Source organism: Orcinus orca, chromosome X (assembly GCF_937001465.1).
Source record: "Orcinus orca chromosome X, mOrcOrc1.1, whole genome shotgun sequence".
In the NCBI taxonomy this organism is placed as follows: domain Eukaryota; kingdom Metazoa; phylum Chordata; class Mammalia; order Artiodactyla; family Delphinidae; genus Orcinus; species Orcinus orca.
Genome location: NC_064580.1, coordinates 44,799,998 through 44,822,305, shown reverse-complemented (window position 1 = coordinate 44,822,305; position 22,308 = coordinate 44,799,998). Strand labels below are relative to the sequence as shown.

General features: G+C 38.3%; 1 protein-coding gene across 1 annotated transcript in view; it reads left to right on the top strand.

Annotated features, from left to right (window-relative positions):
• Window positions 1-22,308, top strand: part of DGKK (diacylglycerol kinase kappa) — a 160,832-nt gene that overhangs the window by 46,348 nt on the left and 92,176 nt on the right. Inside the window, exons 4-6 of the mRNA XM_012537468.3 lie at window positions 4,742-4,852; window positions 5,314-5,394; window positions 7,389-7,493. Coding sequence (XP_012392922.1) covers window positions 4,742-4,852; window positions 5,314-5,394; window positions 7,389-7,493 — 297 coding nt within the window. The remainder of the gene's footprint in view (window positions 1-4,741; window positions 4,853-5,313; window positions 5,395-7,388; window positions 7,494-22,308) is intronic.

Below are 22,308 nucleotides of genomic sequence, written 5' to 3'. Positions count from 1 at the left end.
AATATTGTAGCCCCAAGATGCTGCAAAATCTTAAAAATGTCAAACATTGACAATCTTACTTGAGAGGAAAAATGTCAAATATGTTGATAATGTCGTAGAAATAAAAATATAAGCCACTGGGAATTCCCTGGTGGCACAGTGGTTAAGAATCCACCTGCCAATTCAGGGGACACAGATTCGAGCCCTGGTCTGGGAAGATCCCACAAGCCGTGGAGTAACTAAGCCCGTGCACCACAACTACTGAGCCTGAGCTCTAGAGCCCGTGAGCCACAACTCCTGAGCCCGTGTGCCACAACTACTGAAGCCCACGCACCTAGAGCCCGTGCTCTGCAACAAGAGAAGCCACTGCTATGAGAAGCCCACAATGAAAAGTAGCCCCCGCTTGCCACAACTAGAGAAAGCCCACGTGCAGCAACGAAGACCCAAAGCATCCAGAAGAAAAAAAAAACATGATATATATATATATATATATATATATATATATATATATATGCCACTTAAAGAAACCGGAGTTCAGGGTGTCTTTCACAGGACAGAACTGAGTTAGATGCCTTTCACTACCTACTTCAGAGGGGTGCTTGGAAGATTCAATAACAAAAGTAAAAGCACTTTATCCATTCCAAAGTGCTGTATACATGTAAATTCTCCTTACTCTTCTAGTTATTCTTGGACAGTCACTTTAAAGAAACAGGAGAACTACTGATCTAGAAATTGGAAGTAACACTCCACATGGTTGTGGCAAGGAGTCAATGAAATGATGTTATCTGCAATAAACCAGGAACTGGAAAGCACTGTGAAAATCCTGTTACAGGATAGGCGAGGGCTCTTCTACTAATGCCTCACTTTACAGGATGTATTTGTTTGTTTGTTTGTTTGTCTCTTCCAATTTTTGTCTCATGTCCTTGTTAAGCTTAGTGACCCTAGGCAGGTAAAGGTTCATTTGCCTGCATATTTTCTTGACTTGAGGTAATATATTGATTGAGTGATTTTTAGCTTCTGCTTGTTTAAACTGGCTTCCAGGGGATGCTTGTTGGGTTTTTAAGTAAACCATGGTTTATTTAGAAACATCTCCCAAAGGGGGACAGAGTTTAAAGGGAAAGAAACTACAGGAACTTTACCTTCTCCCAACCCAGGTTTGGACATTTGTAGAAGTTCAGAGTTGACAATATAGAGCCTGTGTTTAGAACTTAAGAAACTCTTATATTGTCTTCTAACCTTTCTCCCTCCAATACATAAATAAAGTTATCTGCTACCAACTTGGTAATATATATCTCACATGTACAGGCTCCTCGCACACAAACTCTGAACTCATACACTGCAACCTCTTCTATCGCCAGGAATACCTACCACTCACTCACTTTGTCATCTTGAGAAATTCACAGTAGTTATAGTTCAGAAATTGCAAATTGGTTGCCTATGGGCAGATTTTGGCCTCATCCATGTTTTGTTTGGCCCTCACAAGTTTTTTGTTGTTTTAATTTAATTAGTAGCTAGTATTTCCATATTCCAAAACTTCACACAAATTTTCACTTGGATTGCCAGCTTGTCTTGAAAAATGGAATGAACTGGTAACACCAGTCAGCATTCAATCACAATCACCTAGAACTTAGAAGCAGCTGGGCTTGGGCTCCTCAGTTCCCCTGCTAGGTTGTTGACTTCTGTTACCAGCTAGCCTTCTATGGGCATTGAGTAGACAGTCCTGCACTTAAAGCTAGTGCATACAAAGCAACCAGTTTAATATCATGGAAAGGAGAGGAGATAATTGTGATTTGGCTGGTGTACCCAATGGCAGGATGTGTGAGTGGATAGCCACTGTCTTAGTGGAACCTCTCATTTGAACCAGGAGGTAAACATTTAGCACAATGAACATGAAGCTCCCAGGGCTTTTTTTGCTTTTATTTATTTATTTATTTATTTATTTATTTATTTATTTATTTATTTATTTATTTATTTATTTCTGGTTGTGTTGGGTCTTCGTTTCTGTGCGAGGGCTTTCTCCAGTTGCGGCAAGTGGGAGCCACTCTTCATCGCGGTGCACGGGCCTCTCACTATCACGGCCTCTCTTGTTGCGGAGCACAGGCTCCAGACGCGCAGGCTCAGTAGTTGTGGCTCACGGGCCTAGTTGCTCCACGGCATGTGGGGTCTTCCCAGACCAGGGCTCTAACCCGTGTCCCCTGCATCGGTAGGCAGACTCAGCCACTGCGCCACCAGGGAAGACCCAGGGCTTTTTCAAATGGTTCTCTGAGCTCACATAACCTCGTGTTTGTCTCCCTCCCTCTCCACTCCCACTGTCCATATCTCCATATCTTTGTGACAGGGAATATGCCTGTAACTTCTTTAGCTGCCCTGAAGGGCCTAGCAAAAGGTAGAGTCAATAGTAGAAGCTCAGAAAATACAAATGAAGCACTCTATCCAATTATAGATGCACCATGAAGTCTTTGTTTTCTTGACTGTGACAAATGCTGAGTTCATGGAATGGGAACTGAAGGTTTTGATGACTTGCTGTGTCCTCAGATTAATGGATTAATTAACTAATTAATTAATTGGTTTGCTGTGTCCTTAGATGGATAACAGGATGTTATTTATTAGCAGGGCACAAGTAAGGGAAGAAAAGGGAACATTTCTTAAGTACCAGGAAGGGGAATTAAATAGTGCTCATTACTACGGGTTGACAGAAGGAAGTAGCTGGGGAGAAGAGGCTGAATTCTACTTACTTTAGTATGTCAAATGAACAGGGTATGGGAATTTTCTGAAGGAACCAGAAGGCCCAGGGTTGTGGGAATCTTCTGGAGAAACAAATCCTCTTCCTTGTTTCATCATTGCCACCTCACCCCATCATCCTACTCCTGAAAGAAGAGAGCTAGGCATGGCAGCAAGGGTAAGAAAAAATAGTTGAAGGGAGGTTTTAAACTGAAAATGGAAGGAAGGGTAAAATATTCAGCCAAAAACTGTAAATAGGCTATTACAAGGGATACTATACATGATAAAATAAGAACAATGGAAGCGTTTAGTAATTGACAAAGTAGAATAACTTGGGAAAGGGGCAGAATGGGTGTGGCTTCAGTTGTACAAAGTTGGAGCAGTTAAAATTTTGAACTTAAGTCTTTAGCAGAAAGGGGTAAATATGACTGTCTAGGTCTCATGAAGACTTAGTGTAGAAGAATATATGGCATAAAGGTGAGAAGGTTGGATAGAGAATACCAAACACCATAAGTGAGAGTGTATTCCATAGGCTATCTGACCAGAGAACGGAAAGAGTGATGTAATCACATTGTCTACACAAGAGTTGTTTTCTCATTGATGACTCAATTTCAACAATTTAAATGTAATTTCTCAGTCTCCATGCCACCTTCAACTTTCCCACAAGATCTTATTGATTTCTTGTCTTGACTCCTTGGCACCATTCTTTTGTAAACATATCGAGGGTGGTACAATAACCTTGAAACTCCCATAAGTTATCAAGACAATTCACGTAAACTTTGAATGCTATGAACTACGTTTCAATTGACATACAGAGGTTCTGTCCATTGGCACTAACTTACTGGTTAAATAATTGAACAGGTAATGTAATAGATGTGTGTATATTTGGGAGAATGGGAGTAGCAAAAGATTTTTCAGACAGGGTTCCAAACTTAAATACCTGCTGGAGTCGGGTGCCCCATCTGAAGGGAGCAGCTGCTACTCTGTTCCAGCAGATTGTTGCCATGTGAGAAGATAGGTCCACTGTTACCAGCTGTTCTGATTTTTTAAAAAAATGGAAACTTGGATTTTTATTTGAAAATTTCTGCCTTTTAAATATTATGAACTAATTAAAAACTGAAAAAACATCAGATGGGCCAAATAAAACACTTCCACAACCACCAAATGGTGAATTCTAATTTAGATGTTGGATGGAATTCATGGTAGAGCTTTGATCCGATGACTTAACGTCTGTCTCTTCGTCCATTCAGCATGAGCTTTGTTCCAGCTTGGTGGGTTTGAGTACTTCTCCCAAATGGTAGACTTGCATATTGATTTGTATTCTATAAATGTAACTGAGAACCTCCCCAATTGTAACAGTGGTAAGTAGACTCTATGCTTGGTTAGAGTCAGTCTATCTGACAAGTAACTGAAAAATCAGTTGGTCAGACTATGAGATATGTAAAGAAAGTAATCAAATGGTAGTTCCTTTTTGGTGTCCTTTTTGCTCTCACCAGATCATGAATCCCTTGAAGGCCATGGTAAAGACTTGGGATTTGGTTCTAAAAGTGTTGGGAAGCCATTGGAGGCTTGTGAGCAGGGAAGGAATGTGATCCAACTTAACGTTCTAAAAGGAACACTCTAAAAGAGCAGAGAGGAAGGCCCTGTCCAGGCCTACAATCTGGAGACTTCCAGAAAATCTGCCTTTACTGAATTCAGCCTCTTTCCCTACCATTTGTTCTTCCCTAGGAATGTAGTTCTTATATTTATGTGTTCCGTCCCTCCTTCCCACCTCCCACCACCAATGGCAATGTTCTCCATGGTTCTTGGGCCATGTATCCTTAGAAACTTAGAGCCTATATCACCCTGAATGTGTTATCCGAGGGTAACCAATACCCTTTCTGATTGAACTAACTTCCTCGTCTTCTTGCCTGGACCTTGAGCCATTCCTCAGATATGTGACAGAGAGCTTTCCAGATATCTGATCTTCTCAAATGAGAGGACAAGTGATATGGTCTTGCAAATTGATCTAATTACTCAACACTATGCTGCTATCTTTCAGAAAATACTGAAGGAAGGACCTCTGCTGAAGAACTGTAACTCCTTCAAGAGGTGGAAACTCAGATATTTTCTGGTTCGAGGACAAAGGCTCTGCTTTGCACACCATCCTGCGGTAAGAGAATATATATATATTCTTGTCAGTTGGGTTAATGGGTGGGTACCAGGAAATGTTTTGTGGGGAGATGGGCCAACATGTTGGCAAGCATTAAGGTGGCTAACCCTTACCTGCTCCACTAGGCCCCTAGGTAGACCATATCCCATTATCTTCTCCAGCGTAAACCTTTAGGTAGCTGAACTACCTAAGCCTTCCTATAAATCCACATAAAAGTTTTGGGAAGAGTTGTGTTTTTGGTTTAGTTTGGTTTGTTTTTTGTTTGTCCCATGATATATCAATAAAAACCATGATGCTAAATAAATCCCAGCTCAAGCCAAAGAAATAATGGGATCATGACTGCCAAAAATGCCTAATAGTGTGCGTGTGTGTGTGTGTGTGTGTGTGTGTTTACCTTTTAGTGTCTCTTTGCCTTATTAACCAGATGGTTCCTTTTCCCTCTCCCTCTTATACCTTTCCAGTTTGCACGCTTTGAAACAATTGATCTGTCTCAAGTTGCCTTGGCAGAAAGCAGCTGTAGAAACCTTTGCCACAGTTTTTGCGTAAGTAAGATTAGGAATGACTGAATGGCCAGGGGTGGGAGCTAGTTGGGAGGAGGGGTTGCCATAACCACCTGTTGCCTCTTTAGAGTTCAGATTTCCCAAGTTTCCTTTGATCCCAAAGTGCATATGGAAATCCACTTAAAGTAGCATTGCAAATGAATGCTAAAGATTATTCATGTGAATATTTTCTACCAGCCCACTGATGGGAAAAAAAGTGATGGCCCTATTCCCTACTACCAGCCTGATATAAAGCTGAGCTGATTTTGGGGCGGGAGGAGTGACTATTACAAAAATCAATCCTCCTGGTGAAGATAATTTAGATGAGTGTCATTGGGAGGCTTTCAAGAGACTGCCAATATGTTGTAGAATATATCAGGATAATCAAACTACATGACATTCTCTCCTTTGATGAAATAGATAAGAACGTAAATCCAAACTGAAAGCTATCCTATGATGAGATTACTGATGAGAGTACTTCAAAGAAAGCAGAGGATTTTCTAGGGAAGTATTCAAGGGCTTGTCACTGCTGAAATGTCATAAGGCTTTGGTCATTCACATAAATCCACAATAGAAAGCTCACTGAAAAATAGCAAGTCCATTGGCCCAGGAATCCTCCTACCCACCTCCTCCCAGAAATGCTTTTTCTCAGCCTCAGTGGTGGGTTATGGAGACCAGGGTTCCTCTTCAGGCAGGTAGAGAGTGGTACTTAGCAGACTAAAGAGCTATGGGCCCAATACCCTGATTCCATGGCTGGTCCACAGTCTATTCTCCTTTGAAGGGAGAGCAGTTGGATATAAGAGGAAGATCCTGCTCTCATTTCTCTCTTATTACATCATACTGACCCAGGACAAAGCTGAGGTTTCTGTTGACCCAGTCCCAAAAATCTTAACCTTTGGGTGATGAACATGCAAGATAATGTTTTTGGTCTCCATTCTACAAAGAAATTCCAAGGGTTAGGTTGCCCCTTAGCCTAATTAAAACACAGAGGCACTATTCATCAGCCCCACATAAGAATGGGTTTGGACCAAAGGAGCGGCTATCTATTGTCACAATTCCCACTAGTTCCTATTGCCATTTATCACAGACACATGCACAAGGAGAAAGAAGTTGCTTGTTGGTGTGGTAAGCTCTAGCTCCAAGATTTGGGCTTGGGGTGGGGGCCGCTGGTAGTGAAGGCAAGTAGGGCCATTGAAGCAATGACTGATGCTACAGCTATCCATGCTCCCTCCTGTCCTCTGTGAGAAGATGAAGCCCTGATCATGGCCTACCTCTGCTAGACCCTCAACATGGCTTTCTCATTGTTCCTGAAAGGTTTTTGCACCATGCAGGATTAAGAGAGATGATAGTAAAATCCTCTTCAGGTTGTCCCAGACCATAAGAAAGAAAGAAACTGGATTTGTAGTTTCCCCACTCCATTCTCACTCTCCCCTCAAACAGAAAGAGGCACACCCTGATGAAAAATATACCCTTTCACCCTTTTCAAGTAGATAGAGCAGCAGTAAGCAAGTAGGATTTTCACACAACCTCATTTGAATAACAGATGGGTGCATGGCTTAGTGTTTAAGAGCATGTGTGCTGGAGCCAAAGAATCTAGGTTCGAATTCTGGCTTAGCTTTTTACCTGCTAGGTGTACGTGGGCAAGTCATTTAACTCCCTTTGCCATGGAAAAATATCCTATTAAGTGGGAAAAATAATAATGCCCAGATCAAGGGGTTGTAAGGAAGATTGAAATAAACAATATACATAAAGTACAATAGAACAATGCCCAGTACGTAGTAAGTGCCATTAAAGTGTTGTTTATTATTATTACCATTATTATTAGTTAAGGTGGTTATCTAAGGAACTGTGAGTGGCTCTGGGAGCTTCTGTCTTATATTTAAGAAATGGCTTGGGATGTGCTTAGTAGATCTGTCTAGTTTCTTGGAGAGTTCAAAGGCTTTGTTTGGGGGCAAAGTTTTGGAGTGGGAACCAGCTAATAATGTGTTTCTGTGTAGGTGATCACACCACAACGAAAAGTTACACTGGCTGCACCCAACCGGAAAGATATGGAAGAATGGATTAACGTCATAAAAACCGTGCAACAGGGAGAAATTCGTAAGGTAAGGGAAATAATAGAGAATCTACACAACTCTCACGGGTAAACACTTAATTGATTGCATTAGCTAAGCTACCTTTCCAACAGGGAACTAATAAGATGGAAGCAGATACAATCTGGTCAGGAATTGTGGGTGGATATCATTAGGAAACCTGTTTATAAATAGGAGTAATTCACTTAGACTCAAACCTTGGTAAGTATGTGGTTTAGATACCTCTGTACACATCCACTTGATATGTAGATGTCACTGTATGCTCAATGTATGAGGCACTCAAGAGGTATGTGAGCAGCTAACTTAGATGTTCTTCTGTTAGCTTAGCTGCAATCAGCAGTCTTCACTTGGGTCTGCTGAGTGACTACAGTAACAGCTAAGGAAATTGAGGCTCAAAAAAGAGAAGGAACCAGACCAAGATGAAATAATTACTCAGTAGCAAAGCCAAGATTTGGACCCAGGCTGTGTGACTCCAAAGCCTATGTCCTTAACCATTATGCCATTCTGCCTCTCTGTGTACCATCTACAACAAAGGAAATGTAGAGGGAAAAGCAAGGAGCAGTCCTCCCCAAAGAATGGCAGGCTTCCTTTTCTCCTTAGCAATACAAGTTATGTAAGTTTCAAGAGGGGAGGGATTTTGTCATTTATTTACTTAGCACAGTGTCTGCCACATAGTAGAGGCTCAATAAATATTTTTTGAATGAATAAATGAATCTGAAGGTAATCTTGGAGTCAGGATTTAGAAAGAGAATGATACATGGTTCATCCTAAAGCAAAGTTCTGCTGTGAAGGTCTTAGAGATAAAGGGGAAGATGAATCCACCCTTAAAAAGAACCTGATGTCTTAAGTAACTAGCAAAGGGTAGAGGATTTTTATAAACATTTGGGGTGGAGCAGTGTAAAATAATGGGTAATAATGGATTTTATATATAAAAACAATGCCATGGAGAAAAAACATCTGTCCTCACTCCCCTAGGACTTCTCAGGCTTTTGACCACTTACTTTCATAACTATTCATTCTACTACTCATGGCTATGAGTATATGACAAGTTGACTGAACTAGGGACTAGGTACGTCTCCACATATCATTGAGACCTCTCCTGGTCCCACATTGTAAATGCTTAGTTGAGAGCTTCTTTGCTTAGAATCTGATGATGGTCTTTACATGACTTAGCACTCAGCATTTCACTCCTTTGTTATTTTCTTCTTCTTTTCCTAATGGAGAAGCACATCCTGTCCCTCCTGCCCAACCCCAATACAGTCACTATGACTCAGCATTAAAGGTAGCCACAAAAAGTTATGATTTCCACACTCCTCTCCTATTCTCACCCCTGTAGACCAATCTCTTTCATTTCCTTGGCTTATCTCTACCCACACTGGAGGACTTCTCAATTTCAATTTGTCATAAAAGGTCACATAGAAGATCTTGAATTTTAATTATCAGTCCAGGAATGCAAGAACTTCTAGAGAAAGCCATCAGAGCATTGATGTGCCATTCCTGACTCAACTGAATTAAACACCTTCTTGTTGACTACCCAGCACAAACTAGAAAGGAAAAAAATCTGCCTGTTAACTCTCTTGAAAGAGTTGTGAATTTCAGTTTATAATCACAACCTCTGTGGAGCTGCTCCAGGGACCTAGATCTATTAAGGAACACTTTTAGCCAATAGTAAAATATCTCACTACCTGCATCTTAGCAATTTGTCCTGCTTGAGGCTTGAAGAGTCAAATATGCTTTCTCTCATATGCACCTTATCAGCTGTCAATGCCTGACACGGGGTGAAAAAAGGTTAATCATGGACTTAGTGGACTACTAAAGTCACTACGAAGTAATGGGGTAACCTATCTAAAACCAGTCAGTACACATTAAGAAGTGAGCCCCTACTAGGTGCCCAGTTCTGTTCCATAGAGAGTTGAAAAGAAGGTGTAGCCTTGGTTCCTGATCTCAATGAGCTTTTTAGATAGTTGGGGAGATAAGATACACACCAAAGAAACAGTTAAATGAAAATATTCGAGACAAATAAGTTTTCAAAGATGTTACAAGGCAGATGCTTGATTGCCAGATGAATGAAACAGACAGTATAGTGATATGGAAGTTCAGGGGAGGAAGAGATTAATATGGTCTGGAGTCCCCTAGGAAGAGTTAATAGAGGAGAGATTTGAGACTGACCTTGAAAGATGAATAGGATTTTATTGGTGGTAGGGGATTAGGGGCAGGAGGAAGTCCTGAGCAGGGGACTTGGTATAAGGAAAAGCTAAGTAACAAAACAGAACCTTTTTGGAATAGAGTAAAATGGGGACTCCATTTGACCAGAAGAGTTTGGGAAAGTTTAAATATGTCTGAAGAGGTAGATGGGGCCTGATTGTGGAGGATTATCAATGCCAGAATAAAGAGTGGAGAAGAACTTCATTAATCTGTATATGTCTATATATTTACCTTTACCTGTGAGATTTATACTTTCATGTTGCTGTTTAGCATGTTTTTTTTAATTTCAATTTGAAGAACTCCCTTGAGCATTTCTTGTAAGGTAGGTCTAGTGGTGACAAATTCCCTCAGTTTCTGTTTGTCTGGGAAAGACTTTATCTGTCCTTCATTTTAAAGGATAATTTTGCCAGGTATAGTATTCTCAGATGTAAGTTTTTTTTCTTTCAATACTTGGATTACATCATCTCACTCTTTCCTGACCTGCAAGGTTTCTGTTGAGAAAACTGCTTATAGTCTTATGGGGGTTCCCTTACATGTGATGAGCTAATTTTCTCTTGATGCTTTCAGAATTCTCTCTTTGTCCTTGACTTTTGACAATCTGATTATATTGTGTCTCAGTGTAGTCTTCTTTGGGTTGATATTGTTTGGAAATTTTTGAGCTTCATGAATCTGGATGTCCATTTCCCTCTCAAGATTTGGAAAGTTTTTAACCATTATTTCTTTAAATAGCTTTCTGCCCCTTTCTTCCTCGTTCTTCTCCTTCTGGGTCTCCCATAATGTATATATAGGTTTGCTTTCTTTCACACTTTTTCATTCTTCTTTTTCTTCTCTAACTAGATAATTTCAAATGACCTGTTTTCAGATTCTTTCTCCTGCTTGATCAAGTCTGCTGTTGAAACTCCCTTTTGCATTTTTTCATTTCATTCACTGTATTCTGCAGCTCCAGAATTTCTGTTTGGTTCTTTTTTATGATTTCTGTCTTATTGTTGAACCTCTCATTTTTTCAGGTATTGCTTTCCTGGTTTCATTGAGTTGTCCATCTGTGTTCTCTTATAGCTCACTGAACTTCCTTAAAACAATTATTTTGAATTCACTTCCAGGAAATCCATAGATCTCTATTTCTTTTAGATCAGTTATTGGAAAATTATTGTTATTCTTTGGTGATGTCATGTTTCCTTGATTTTTTTGTGTGTTTCTGGTAGCCTTGTGTTGATGTCTGCACATTTGAGGGAGCAATTGCCTTTTCAGGACTTATGAACTGTCTTCAGGGGTAAAGACTTTTACCTATAGGTGGGTGTGAGAGTGTCAACTGGTTTGGATATGGTGACTCCAGCTCCAGGGTGTGCAGCAGTGGTTTTGGCTTCAGGGAGGGCACAGAGGCATAGTCCTTATAGAGCTCCATCAGCTGAGGTCAGTGTCAGCAAAAACTGCAGAGGACCTCAGTGACAAAGGTTGTGAGTTTACATAGTGATGGTAAGGGCTATTGTGTTCCTTGCTGGTGAAGACTGCTTGGTCCTCCTGTTCTCCTTTTCCTCCACAGGAGGAAGTCATTGCCAAGGGGATCGCTCTTGTTGCTGGGTCCAGCACACAGTTACACATGTGGTAGCAATGATGCCAGGATCAGGGGCACAGACAAATTTGTGGAGGCAATAGTGTTGGTGTCTGGGGAGTGGGCACCTGCAAAGTGACCATGGTACCAGGGTTGGAGCTCAGGAGCATCTAGAACAACTTTGGTACCTGGGGCTGGTGGACAGGTGTGTTCACCATGATGGTAGCCTTAGTATGTGAGGCATGGGTGTGTGCTGAACAGCCATGGAACTGGGGTCCAGGGTGTGTACATGCTTTCAGACGGGAGGACTGTGACTCTGGCAGGGGGAGCAGGATGCAGTGGTGTCAGCTTTGATTGGAGGGATGCATCAGCACTTTCCCAGTGAGGGTGCAGTGGTGGCAGCTTCTCTGGGAGGGGATGCTGCAGTACCTTTTTCTGGGGAGTGGTCGCAGCAGTTTGGGTTCCAGGCAGCTACATCACCTGGATTCAATGGCAATGAAGAATTCAGGGCACCACCATGTTGAAAGATGCTTGTGTCCACAGCAATGATGTAGGCTACTGAAGTCCTCCTGCTCTTCTTTCCACTTGTTGGGAGAGGTCAGGCCAAGGGGGTTCCTCTTGGCCCCAAGCTCTGTCAGACTGAGGGATGGGGCAATGAAGTTAAACTGCTTATTATACTTTTCTATGTGACCATTCTGTCTCTGTGCTCCATGAGTTTCTGCAGCTTTTTTTGTTGTATTCTGGAGCTCTTTCAACTCCAGAATATTGTAGATGGCATGTAGTTGTTTATTTGTTGTTTTTGTGGGGGAGAGGAAGAGCATTGGGAGCTTCTAGTCCATCATCTTGCTGATGTCACTATGAAAAATTAATTTTCTATACAACATGCTCAGAAGCAATTATGTACATAGTTTGCTTTAAATATTTCCAGTGACAGGGAGCTTTCTACCTCAAGAGACAGCTGATGACATTCTCAAAGCTCACACTGAATGTTAGAAAGTTCTTCTAGTAGGCCAAAGATTTGGGAAAATCTTTCTAAAATTTAGAGTTTTAGGAATATTGAATGGACTCTTTTGCAAGAAACTTAGTCCTCCACCTTTGGAAGCATTCAAATAAAGGCTACATGACTTGATCTAAAGATGCTTTAGAATCTAGAATCTGGAGTCTAGATGACATTTTTTTAGCTGACCTGTGTGGCTTGTAGGATCTTAGTTCCCCAACCAGGGATCAAACCCTGGCCCTCAGCACTGAAAGCATGGAATCCTAACCACTTGACCACCAGGGAAGTCCCTAGATGACTTTAAGGTTCATTCCTGTTCTCATAGGCAATGGTTCCATTAGAATTCATCAGAAGGAGCTAACCTTTTAATCTAGTCTTCTAAGCAGCTCATTATTTCCAATTTTCTCCTTTTTATTCTTTCTTTAAGTCTCCCAGGCTCAAACCTTTCATCAGTCTGAAGTGTTTCATTAATGATAATGGTGCATGAATTACTTTTAACCCTAATATAAAAGTTAGTAGATAAAAATTTGTTAGCGGATACACAATATAAAAAGATCAAACTCTGACCAAAAGAACATAAAGTATAAGTGCTGGGGGGAGTAAAAGTATTTTGGTATGCTATTAAATTTAAGTTTTTAACAACTTAAAATAGAAAGATATAACTACAAGATATTTTATGCAAACCTCGAGCTAACCACACACACACATACACACACAAAATAACACCTATAATAAACAAAAGACATAGAGAAGGAAACCAAAGCAGATCACTATAAAAAAATCATCAAATAACAAAGGAAGACAGCAAGAGAGGAAGAGAGGGTCAAAAGAACTGCAAGAAATCAATTATCAAAATGGTAATAGTAAACCCTCACTTATCAATAATTATCTTAAATGTAAATGAATTAAACTCATCATTCAAAGAGCACAGAGTGGCTGAATTGATTTTAAAAAACAAGATCAGAAATACTCTGTCTACAAAAGACTCACTTTAGAATAAAGACACCATAGCCTGAAAGTGAAGAGATGGAAAAAGATACTGCATGCAAATGGTAACCAAAAGAAACAGGGGTGGCTATACTTATATCAGGCAAAATAGACTTTAAATCTAAAACTGTCTCTAGAAACAAAAGACATTATATAATGATAGAAGGGTCAATTCAACTGGAAAATATAACAATTATAAACATATATGCACCCAATATCAGAGTACCTAAATATATAAAGCAAACAATGACAGATTTGAAGGCAGGAATTGACAGCAATACAATAATAGTAGGGAGCTTCAATACTCCACTTATAATGTGTAGGCCATGCAGACAGAAAATCAATAAACAAACAGCTGAGTTGAATAACAATATTGACCTAACTGACATAGACAGAAATTTCTGCCCAACAGCAGCAGAACACACATTCTTCTCAAGGGCACATAGGACATCCTCCAGAAAGATAACATTTTAGGTCACAAAACAAGTCATAACAAATTTAAGGTAATGGAAATAATTCTAAGTATCTCCTCTGACCATGACAGAAAATGAAATAGAAATCAATAACAGCAGGGAAATAGAAAAATTCACAAATACATGGAAACTAAATAATACACTCTTGAACAACCATTAGATCAAAGAGGAAATCCATAGGGAATTTTAAAAGTATCTTGAGAAAAACAAAAATGAAAACACAACATAATAAAAATAGGGATGTAACAAAAGCAGTTATAAGATGGAAGTTTATAGCAGTAAACACCTCCATTAAAAAAGAAGGATCTTAAATAAACAACATAACTTTACACATTGATGAACAGGAAAAACAACAAAATAAGCCCAGAGTTAGCAGAACAAAGGAAATAATAAAGATCAGAGCAGAACTAAATCAATTAGGGAAAAAATTATAACAAGTCAACAAAACTAGAGGTAATTATTTAAAAGATAAACAAAATTGACAAACTCTTAGATGAAAAAAAAGGAGAGAAGATTCAAATAAAATCAGAAATAAAAGAGAAGACATTACAAAAGATTCTTCAGAAATAAAAAGGATCATAAAGACCTATTATAAACAAACTAGATAACCTAGCAATGGATAAATTCCTAGAAACATACAAACTACTAAAAATTAAATCAGAAAGAAATGGAAAGCCTGAACATACCAATAATAAATAGGGAGATTGAATCAGAAATCAAAAATCTCACAACAAAAAAAAGCCCAGGACCTGATGGCTTCATGTGTGAATTCTACCAAACATTCAAAGAAGAATTAATACTAATCCTTCTTAAACTCTTCCAAGAAATAGAAAAGGGAATACTTCCAAACTCATTTTATAAGGCCAGCATCACCTGTTACCAAAACTAAAGAAAGTTACTAAAGAAAAGAAAGATACATGTCAGTATTCCTGATGAACATAGATGCAAAAATTCTTTTTTTTTCTTTTTAATGATACCTCTTTCATTTCTTCACAGTGGGGGCCCATCTACTAAGCATTATACAGACATTACACCAATCACTTATACTTCTGTTTCATAGATATCAACATGTTCTATTCTCTATTACAATGAAAGTCTGACATAATAGTACCCAATGGGATGAAAAAGGTCTTAGGGGAAGTATACACAAAATAAACATTATCATAATGGTACTTTTTGATATATAATTTATAAATAAAAAGTTAGAAAATGTTGAAACCTACAGAAACAAAACAAAAGAAATTTAAAAGCTGTTAATTTTTTTAAATTTTCTAGTACAATTTATATGCATATAAATATGCACAAATAAATTGCTATGACACTGTATAATCAACTTTACACTATATTTTTGTTTCATTTGATGTTTTCCAATATTTAAAGCTTATGAGATTGTGATTTTTAATGAATTTCTTGTTTTCCATTAGTTAGATCAACTATAATTTATTTGGCCATCGGCCTTTGATTGAAATTTAGCATGTTTAAAATAATTTTGTTAACATATTTATATAACTGCATTACAATGGTGTGTTAGTTTCTGCTTTATAGCAAAGTGAATCAGCTATACATATACATATATCCTCCCATATCTCCTCCCCCTTGCATATCCCTCCCACCCTCCCTATCCCACCCCTCTAGGTGGTCACAAAACACTGAGCTGATCTCCCTGTGCTATGTGGCCACTTCCCACTAGCTATCTGTTTTACATTTGGTAGTATATGTAAGTCCATGCCACTCTCTCACTTTGTTCCAGCTTACAATTCCCCCTCCACATGTCCTCAACTCCATTCTCTACATCTGCGTCTCTATTCCTACCAGCCCCTAGGTTCTTGATAACCTTTTTATTTTTTTTAATTCCATATATATATGTTAGCATAAGGTATTTGTTTTTCTCTTTCTGACTTACTTCAGTCTGTGTGACAGTCTCTAGGTACATCCACCACACTACAAAGAACTCAATTTCATTTTTTTAAGGCTGATTAATATTCCATTGTATATATGTGCCACATCTCCTTTATCCATTCATCTGTTGATGGACCATTAGGTTGCTTCCATGTCCTGACTATTGTAAATAGAGCTGCAATGAACATTGTGGTACATAACTCTTTTTGAATTATGGTTTTCTCAGGGTATATACCCAGTAGTGGGATTGCTGGGTCGTATGGTAGTTCTACTTTTAGTTTTTTAAGGAACCTCCATACTCTTCTCCACAGTGACTGTATCAATTTACATTCTCATCAACAATGCAAGAGGGTACCCTTTTCTCCACACCCTCTCCAGCATTCATTGTAGATTTTTTGATGATGGCCATTCTGACTGGTGTGAGGTGATACTTCATTGTAGTTTCGATTTTCATTTCTCTAATGATTAGTGATGTTGAGCATCTTTTCATGTGTTTGCTGGCAATCTGTATATCTTCTTTGCAGAAATGTCTATTTAGGCCTTCTACCAATTTTTGGATTGGATTGTTTGCTTTTTTGATATTGATCTGCATGAGATACTTGTAAATTTTGGAGATTACTCCCTTGTCAGTTGATTCATTTACAAATATTTTCTCCCATTCTGAGGCTTGTCTTTTTTACAGTTTCCATTGCTGTGCAAAAGCGTTTAAGTTTCATTAGGTCTTTCCATTTAGGTCTTTAATCCATTTTGAGTTTATTTTTGTGTATGGGGGTAGGGAATGTTCTAATTTCATTCTTTTCCATGTAGCTGTCCAGTTTTCCCAGCACCACTTATTGAAGAGGCTGTCTTTTCTCCACTGTACATTCATGCCTCCTTTATCAAAGATAAGGTGACCATATGTGCGTGGGTTTATATCTGGGCTTTCTATCCTGTTACATTGTTCTATATTTCTGTTTCTGTGCCAACACCATACGGTCTTGATTACTGTACCTTTGTAGTATAGTCTGAAGTCAGGGAGCCTGATTCCTCCAGCTCCGTTTTTCTTTCTCAAGATTGCTTTGAAGACACAGACTGGCTGAATGGATACAAAAACAAGACCCATATATATGCTGTCTACAAGAGACCCACTTCAGACCTAGAGACACATACAGATTGAAAGTGAGGGGATGGAAAAAGATATTCCATGCAAATGGAAACAAAAAGAAAGCTGGAGTAGCAATTCTCATATCAGACAAAATAGACTTTAAAATATGACTATTATAATAGACAAACAAGGACACTACATAATGATCAAGGGATCGATCCAAGAAGAAGATTTAACAATTGAAAATATTTATGCACCCAACAAAGGAGCACCTCAATACATAAGGCAAATACTAACAGCCATAAAAAGGGAAATCGACAGTAACACATTCATAGTAGGGGACTTTAACACCCCACTTTCACCAATGGACAGATCATCCAAAATGAAAATAAATAAGGAAACACAAGCCCTAAATGATACATTAAACAGGATGGACTTAATTGATATTTATATGACAATCCATACAAAAACAACAGAATACAATTTTTTCTCAAGCGCTCATGGAACATTCTCCAGGATAGATCATATCTTGGGTCACAAATCAAGCCTTGGTAAATTTAAGAAAACTGAATTTGTATCAAGTATCTTTTCCGACCACAACACTATGAGACTAGATATCATTTACAGGAAAAGGTCTGTAAAAAATAAAAACACAAGGAGGCTAAACAATACACTACTTAATAACGACGTGATCACTGAAGAAATCAAAGAGGAAATTAAAAAATACCTAGAAACAAATCACAATGGAGACACGACGACCCAAAACCTATAGGATGCAGCAAAAGCAGTTCTAAGAGGGAAGTTTACAGCAATACAATCCTACCTTAAGAAACAGGAAACATCTCGAATAAACAACCTAACCTTGCACCTAAAGCAATTAGAGAAAGAACAAAAAATCCCCAAACTTAGCAGAAGGAAAGAAATCGTGAAGATCAGTGCAGAAATAAATGAAAAAGAAATGAAGGAAATGATAGCAAAGATCAATAAAACTAAAAGCTGGTTCTTTGAGAACATAAACAAAATTGATTAACCATTAGCCAGACTCATCAGAAAAAAAGGGAGAAGACTCAAATCAATAGAATTAGAAATGAAAAAGGAGAAGTAACAACTGACACTGCAGAAATACAAAAGATCATGAGAGATTACTACAAGCAACTCTATGCCAATAAAATGGACAACCTGAAAGAAATGGACAATTTCTTACAAATACACAACCTGCCAAGACTGAATCAGGAAGAAACAGAAAATATGAAGAGACCAATCACAAGCAGTGAAATTGAAACTGTGATTAAAAATCTTCCAACAAACAAAAGCCCAGGACCAGATGGCTTCACAGGCGAATTCTATCAAACATCTAGAGACGAGATAACAGCTATCCTTCTCAAACTCTTCCAAAATATAGCAGAGGGAAGAACACTCCCAAACTCATTCTATGAGACCACCATCACCCTGATACCAAAACAAGACAAGGATATCAGAAAGAAAGAAAACTACAGGCCAGTATCACTGATGAATACAGATGCAAAAATCCTCAACAAAATATGAGCAAACAGAATCCAACAGCACACTAAAAGGATGATACATCATGATCCAGTTGGGTTTATCCCACGAATGGAAGGATTCTTCAACATAGGCAAATTAATCAATGTGATACAAGATATTAACAAATTGAGGGAGAAAAACCATATGGTCGTCTCAATAGATGCAGAGAAAGCTTTCCACAAAATTCAACACCCATTTATGATAAAAAAAAAAAACCCTGCAGAAAGTAGACATAGAAGGAACTTTCCTCAACATAATAAAGGCCATATATGACAAACCCACAGCCAACATCATCCTCAATGGTGAGAAACTGAAAGCATTTCCACTAAGAACAGGAACAAGACAAGGTTGCCCACTCTAACCACTCTTATTCAACATAGTTCTGGAAGTTTTAGCCACAGAAAAGGAAAGGAAATAAAAGGAATCCAATCTGGAAAAGAAGTAAAGCTGTCACTGTTTGCAGATGACATGATACTATACATAGAGAATCCTAAAGATGCTACCAGAAAAGTACTAGAGCTAATCAATGAATTTCATAAAGTAGCAGGATACAAAGTAAGTGCACAGAAATCTCTGGAATTCCTATACACTAATGATGAAAACTTTGAAATTAAAATCAAGAAAACACTCCCATTTACCACTGCAACAAAAAGAATAAAATATCTAGGAAAAAACCTACCTAAGGAGACAAAAGACCTGTATGCAGAAAATTATAAGATACTGATGAAAGAAATTAAAGATGATACAGATAGATGGAGAGATATATCATGTTCTTGGATTGGAAGAATCAACGTTGTGAAAATGACTCTACTACCCAAAGCAATCTACAGATTCAGTGCAATCCCTATCAAACTACCACTGGCATTTTTCACAGAACTAGAACAAAAAATTTCACAATGTGAAAAAAGACCCCGAATTGCTAAAACAATCTTGAGAACAAAAAACAGAGCTGGAGGAATCAGGCTCCCTGACTTCAGACTATACTACAAAGCTACAGTAATCAAGACAGTATGGTTCTGGCACAAAAACAGAAATATAGATCAATGGAAAAGGATAGAAAGCCAAGAGATAAACCCACGCACATATGGTCAACTTATCTTTGATAAAAGAAGCACTAATATACAGTGGAGAGCGGACAGCCTCTTCAATAAGTGGTGCTGGGAAAACTGGACAGGTTCATGTAAAAGTATGAGATTAGAACACTCCCTAACACCATACACAGAAATAGGCTCAAAATGGATTAAAGACCTAAATGTAAGGCCAGAAACTAACTCTTAGTGGAAAACATAGGCAGAACACTCTATGACATAAATCACAGCAAGATCCTTTTGGACCCACCTCCTAGAGAAATGGAAATAAAAACAAAAATAAACAAATGGGACCTAATGAAACTTAAAAGCTTTTGCACAGCAATGGAAACCATAAACAAGACCAAAAGACAACCCTCAGAATGGGAGAAAATATTTGCAAATAAAGCAACTGACAAAGCATTAATCTCCAATATTTACAAGCAGCTCATGCAGCTCAATAACAAAAAATCAAACAACCGAATCAAAAAATGGGCAGAAGACCAAATAGACATTTCTCCTAAGAAGATATACAGACTGCCAACAAACGCATGAAAGAATGCTCAACATCATTAATCATTAGAGAAATGCAAATCAAAACTACAATTAGGTATCACCTCATACCATTTAGAATGGCCATCATCAAAAAAGCTAGAAACAATAAATTCTGGAGAGGGTGTGGAGAAAAGGGAACCCTCTTACACTGCTGGTGGGAATGTGAGTTGGTTCAGCCACTATGGAGAACAGTATGGAGGTTCCTTAAGAAACTACATATAGAACTACCACATGACCCAGCAATCCCACTACTGGGCATATACACTGAGAAAACCATAATTCTAAAAGAGTCATATACCAAAATGTTCATTGCAGCTCTATTTACAATCGCCCAGAGATGGAAACAACCTAAGTGTCCATCATGGGATGAATGGATAAAGAAGATGTGGCACATATATACAATGGAATATTACTCAGCCATAAAAAGAAACAAAATTGATTTATTTGTAGTGAGGTGAATGGACCTAGAGTCTGTCATACAGAGTGAATTATGTCAGAAAGAGAAAGGCAAATTTATATGCTAACACATATATATAGAATCTAAGAAAAAAAATGTCATGAAGAACATAGGGGTAAGACAGGAATAAAGACACAGACCTACTAGAGAATAGACTTGAGGATATGGGGAGGGAGAAGGGTAAGCTGTGACAAAGCGAGAGTGTGGCCTGGACATATATTCAGTACCAAACATAAAATAGATAGCTAGTGGGAAGAAACCACATAGCACAGGGAGATCAGCTCGGTGCTTTGTGACCACCTAGAGGGGTGGGATAGGGAGGGTGGGAGGGAGGGAGACGCAAGAGGGAAGAGATATGGGAACATATGTATATGTATAACTGATTCACTTTGTTATAAAGCAGAAACTAACAGACCATTGTAAAGCAATTATACTCCAATATAGATATTTTAAAAAAAGATTGCTTTGACTATTACGTGTTTTTTGTGTTTCCCAACAAACTGTGAAATTGTTTGTTCTAGTTCTGTGATAAATGCCAGTGGTAGTTTGATAGGGATTTCCTTGTATCTGTAGATTGTTTTGGGTAGTAGAGTCATTTTCACAATGTTGATTCTTCCAATCCAAGAAAATGGTATATCTCTCCATCTATTTGTATCATCTTTAATTTCTTTCATCAGTGTCTTATAATTTCCTGCATACAATTCTTTTCTCGCCTTAGGTAGGTTTATTCCTAGATATTTTATTCTTTTTGTTGCAATGGTAAATGGGAGTGTTTTCTTAATTTCACTTTCAGGTTTTTCATCATTAGTGTATAGGAATGCAAGAGATTTATGTGCATTAATTCTGTATCCTGCTACTTTACCAAATTCATTGATTAGCTCTAGTAATTTTTTGGCAGCATCTTTAAGATCTCTATGTATAGTATCATGTCATCTGCAAACAGTGACAGCTTTACTTCTACTTTTACAATTTGGATTCCTTTTATTTCTTTTTCTTTTCTGATTGCTGTGGCTAAAACTTCCAAAACTATGTTGAATAAGAGTGGTGAGAGTAGGCAACCTTATCTTGTTCCTGATCTTAATTGAAATGGGTTCCGTTTTTCACCATTGAGTATGGTGTTGGCTCTGGTTTTGTCATATATGGCCTTTATTATGTTGAGGAAAGTTCCCTCTATGCTTACGTTATGGAGGGTTATTATAAATGGGTGTTGAATTTTGTTGAAAGCTTTCTCTGCATCTATTGAGATGATCATATGGGTTTTCTCCTTCAATTTTTAATATGGTGTATCCTATTGATTGATTTGTGTATATTGAAGAATCCTTGCGTTCCTGGGTTAAACCCCACTTGATCATAGTGTATGAGCCTTTTAATGTGCTGTTGGATTCTGTTTGCTACTGTTTTGTTAAGGATTTTTGCATCTATGTTCACCAGTGATATTAGCCTGCAGTTTTCTTTCTTTGTGACATATTTTTCTGGTTTTGGTATCAGAGTGATGGTGGCCTCGTAGAATCAGTTTGGGAGTGTATTTCCCTCTGCTATATTTTGGAAGAGTTTGAGGAGAGCTGTTGTCTCTTCTCTAAATGTTTGATAGATTTCGCCTGTGAAGCCATCCGGTCCTGGGCTTTTGTCTGTTGGAAGATTTTTTAATCACACTTTCAATATCAGTGTTTTTTATTGGTCTTTTCATATTTTCTATTTCTTTCTGATCCGGTCTCAGAAGGCTGTGCATTTCTAAGAATTTGTCCATTTCCTCCTTGTTGTCCATTTTATTGGCATATAGTTGCTTGTACTAATCTCTCATCATCCTTTGTATTTCTGCAGTGTCAGTTGTTACTTCTTCTTTTTCATTTCTAATTCTATTGATTTGAGTCTTCTCCCTTTTTTCTTTATAATTCTGGCTAATGGTTTATCAATTTTGTTTATGTTCTCAAAGAACCAGATTTTAGTTTTATTGATCTTTGCTATCGTTTCCTACATTTCTTTTTCATTATTTCTGATCTGATCTTTATGAT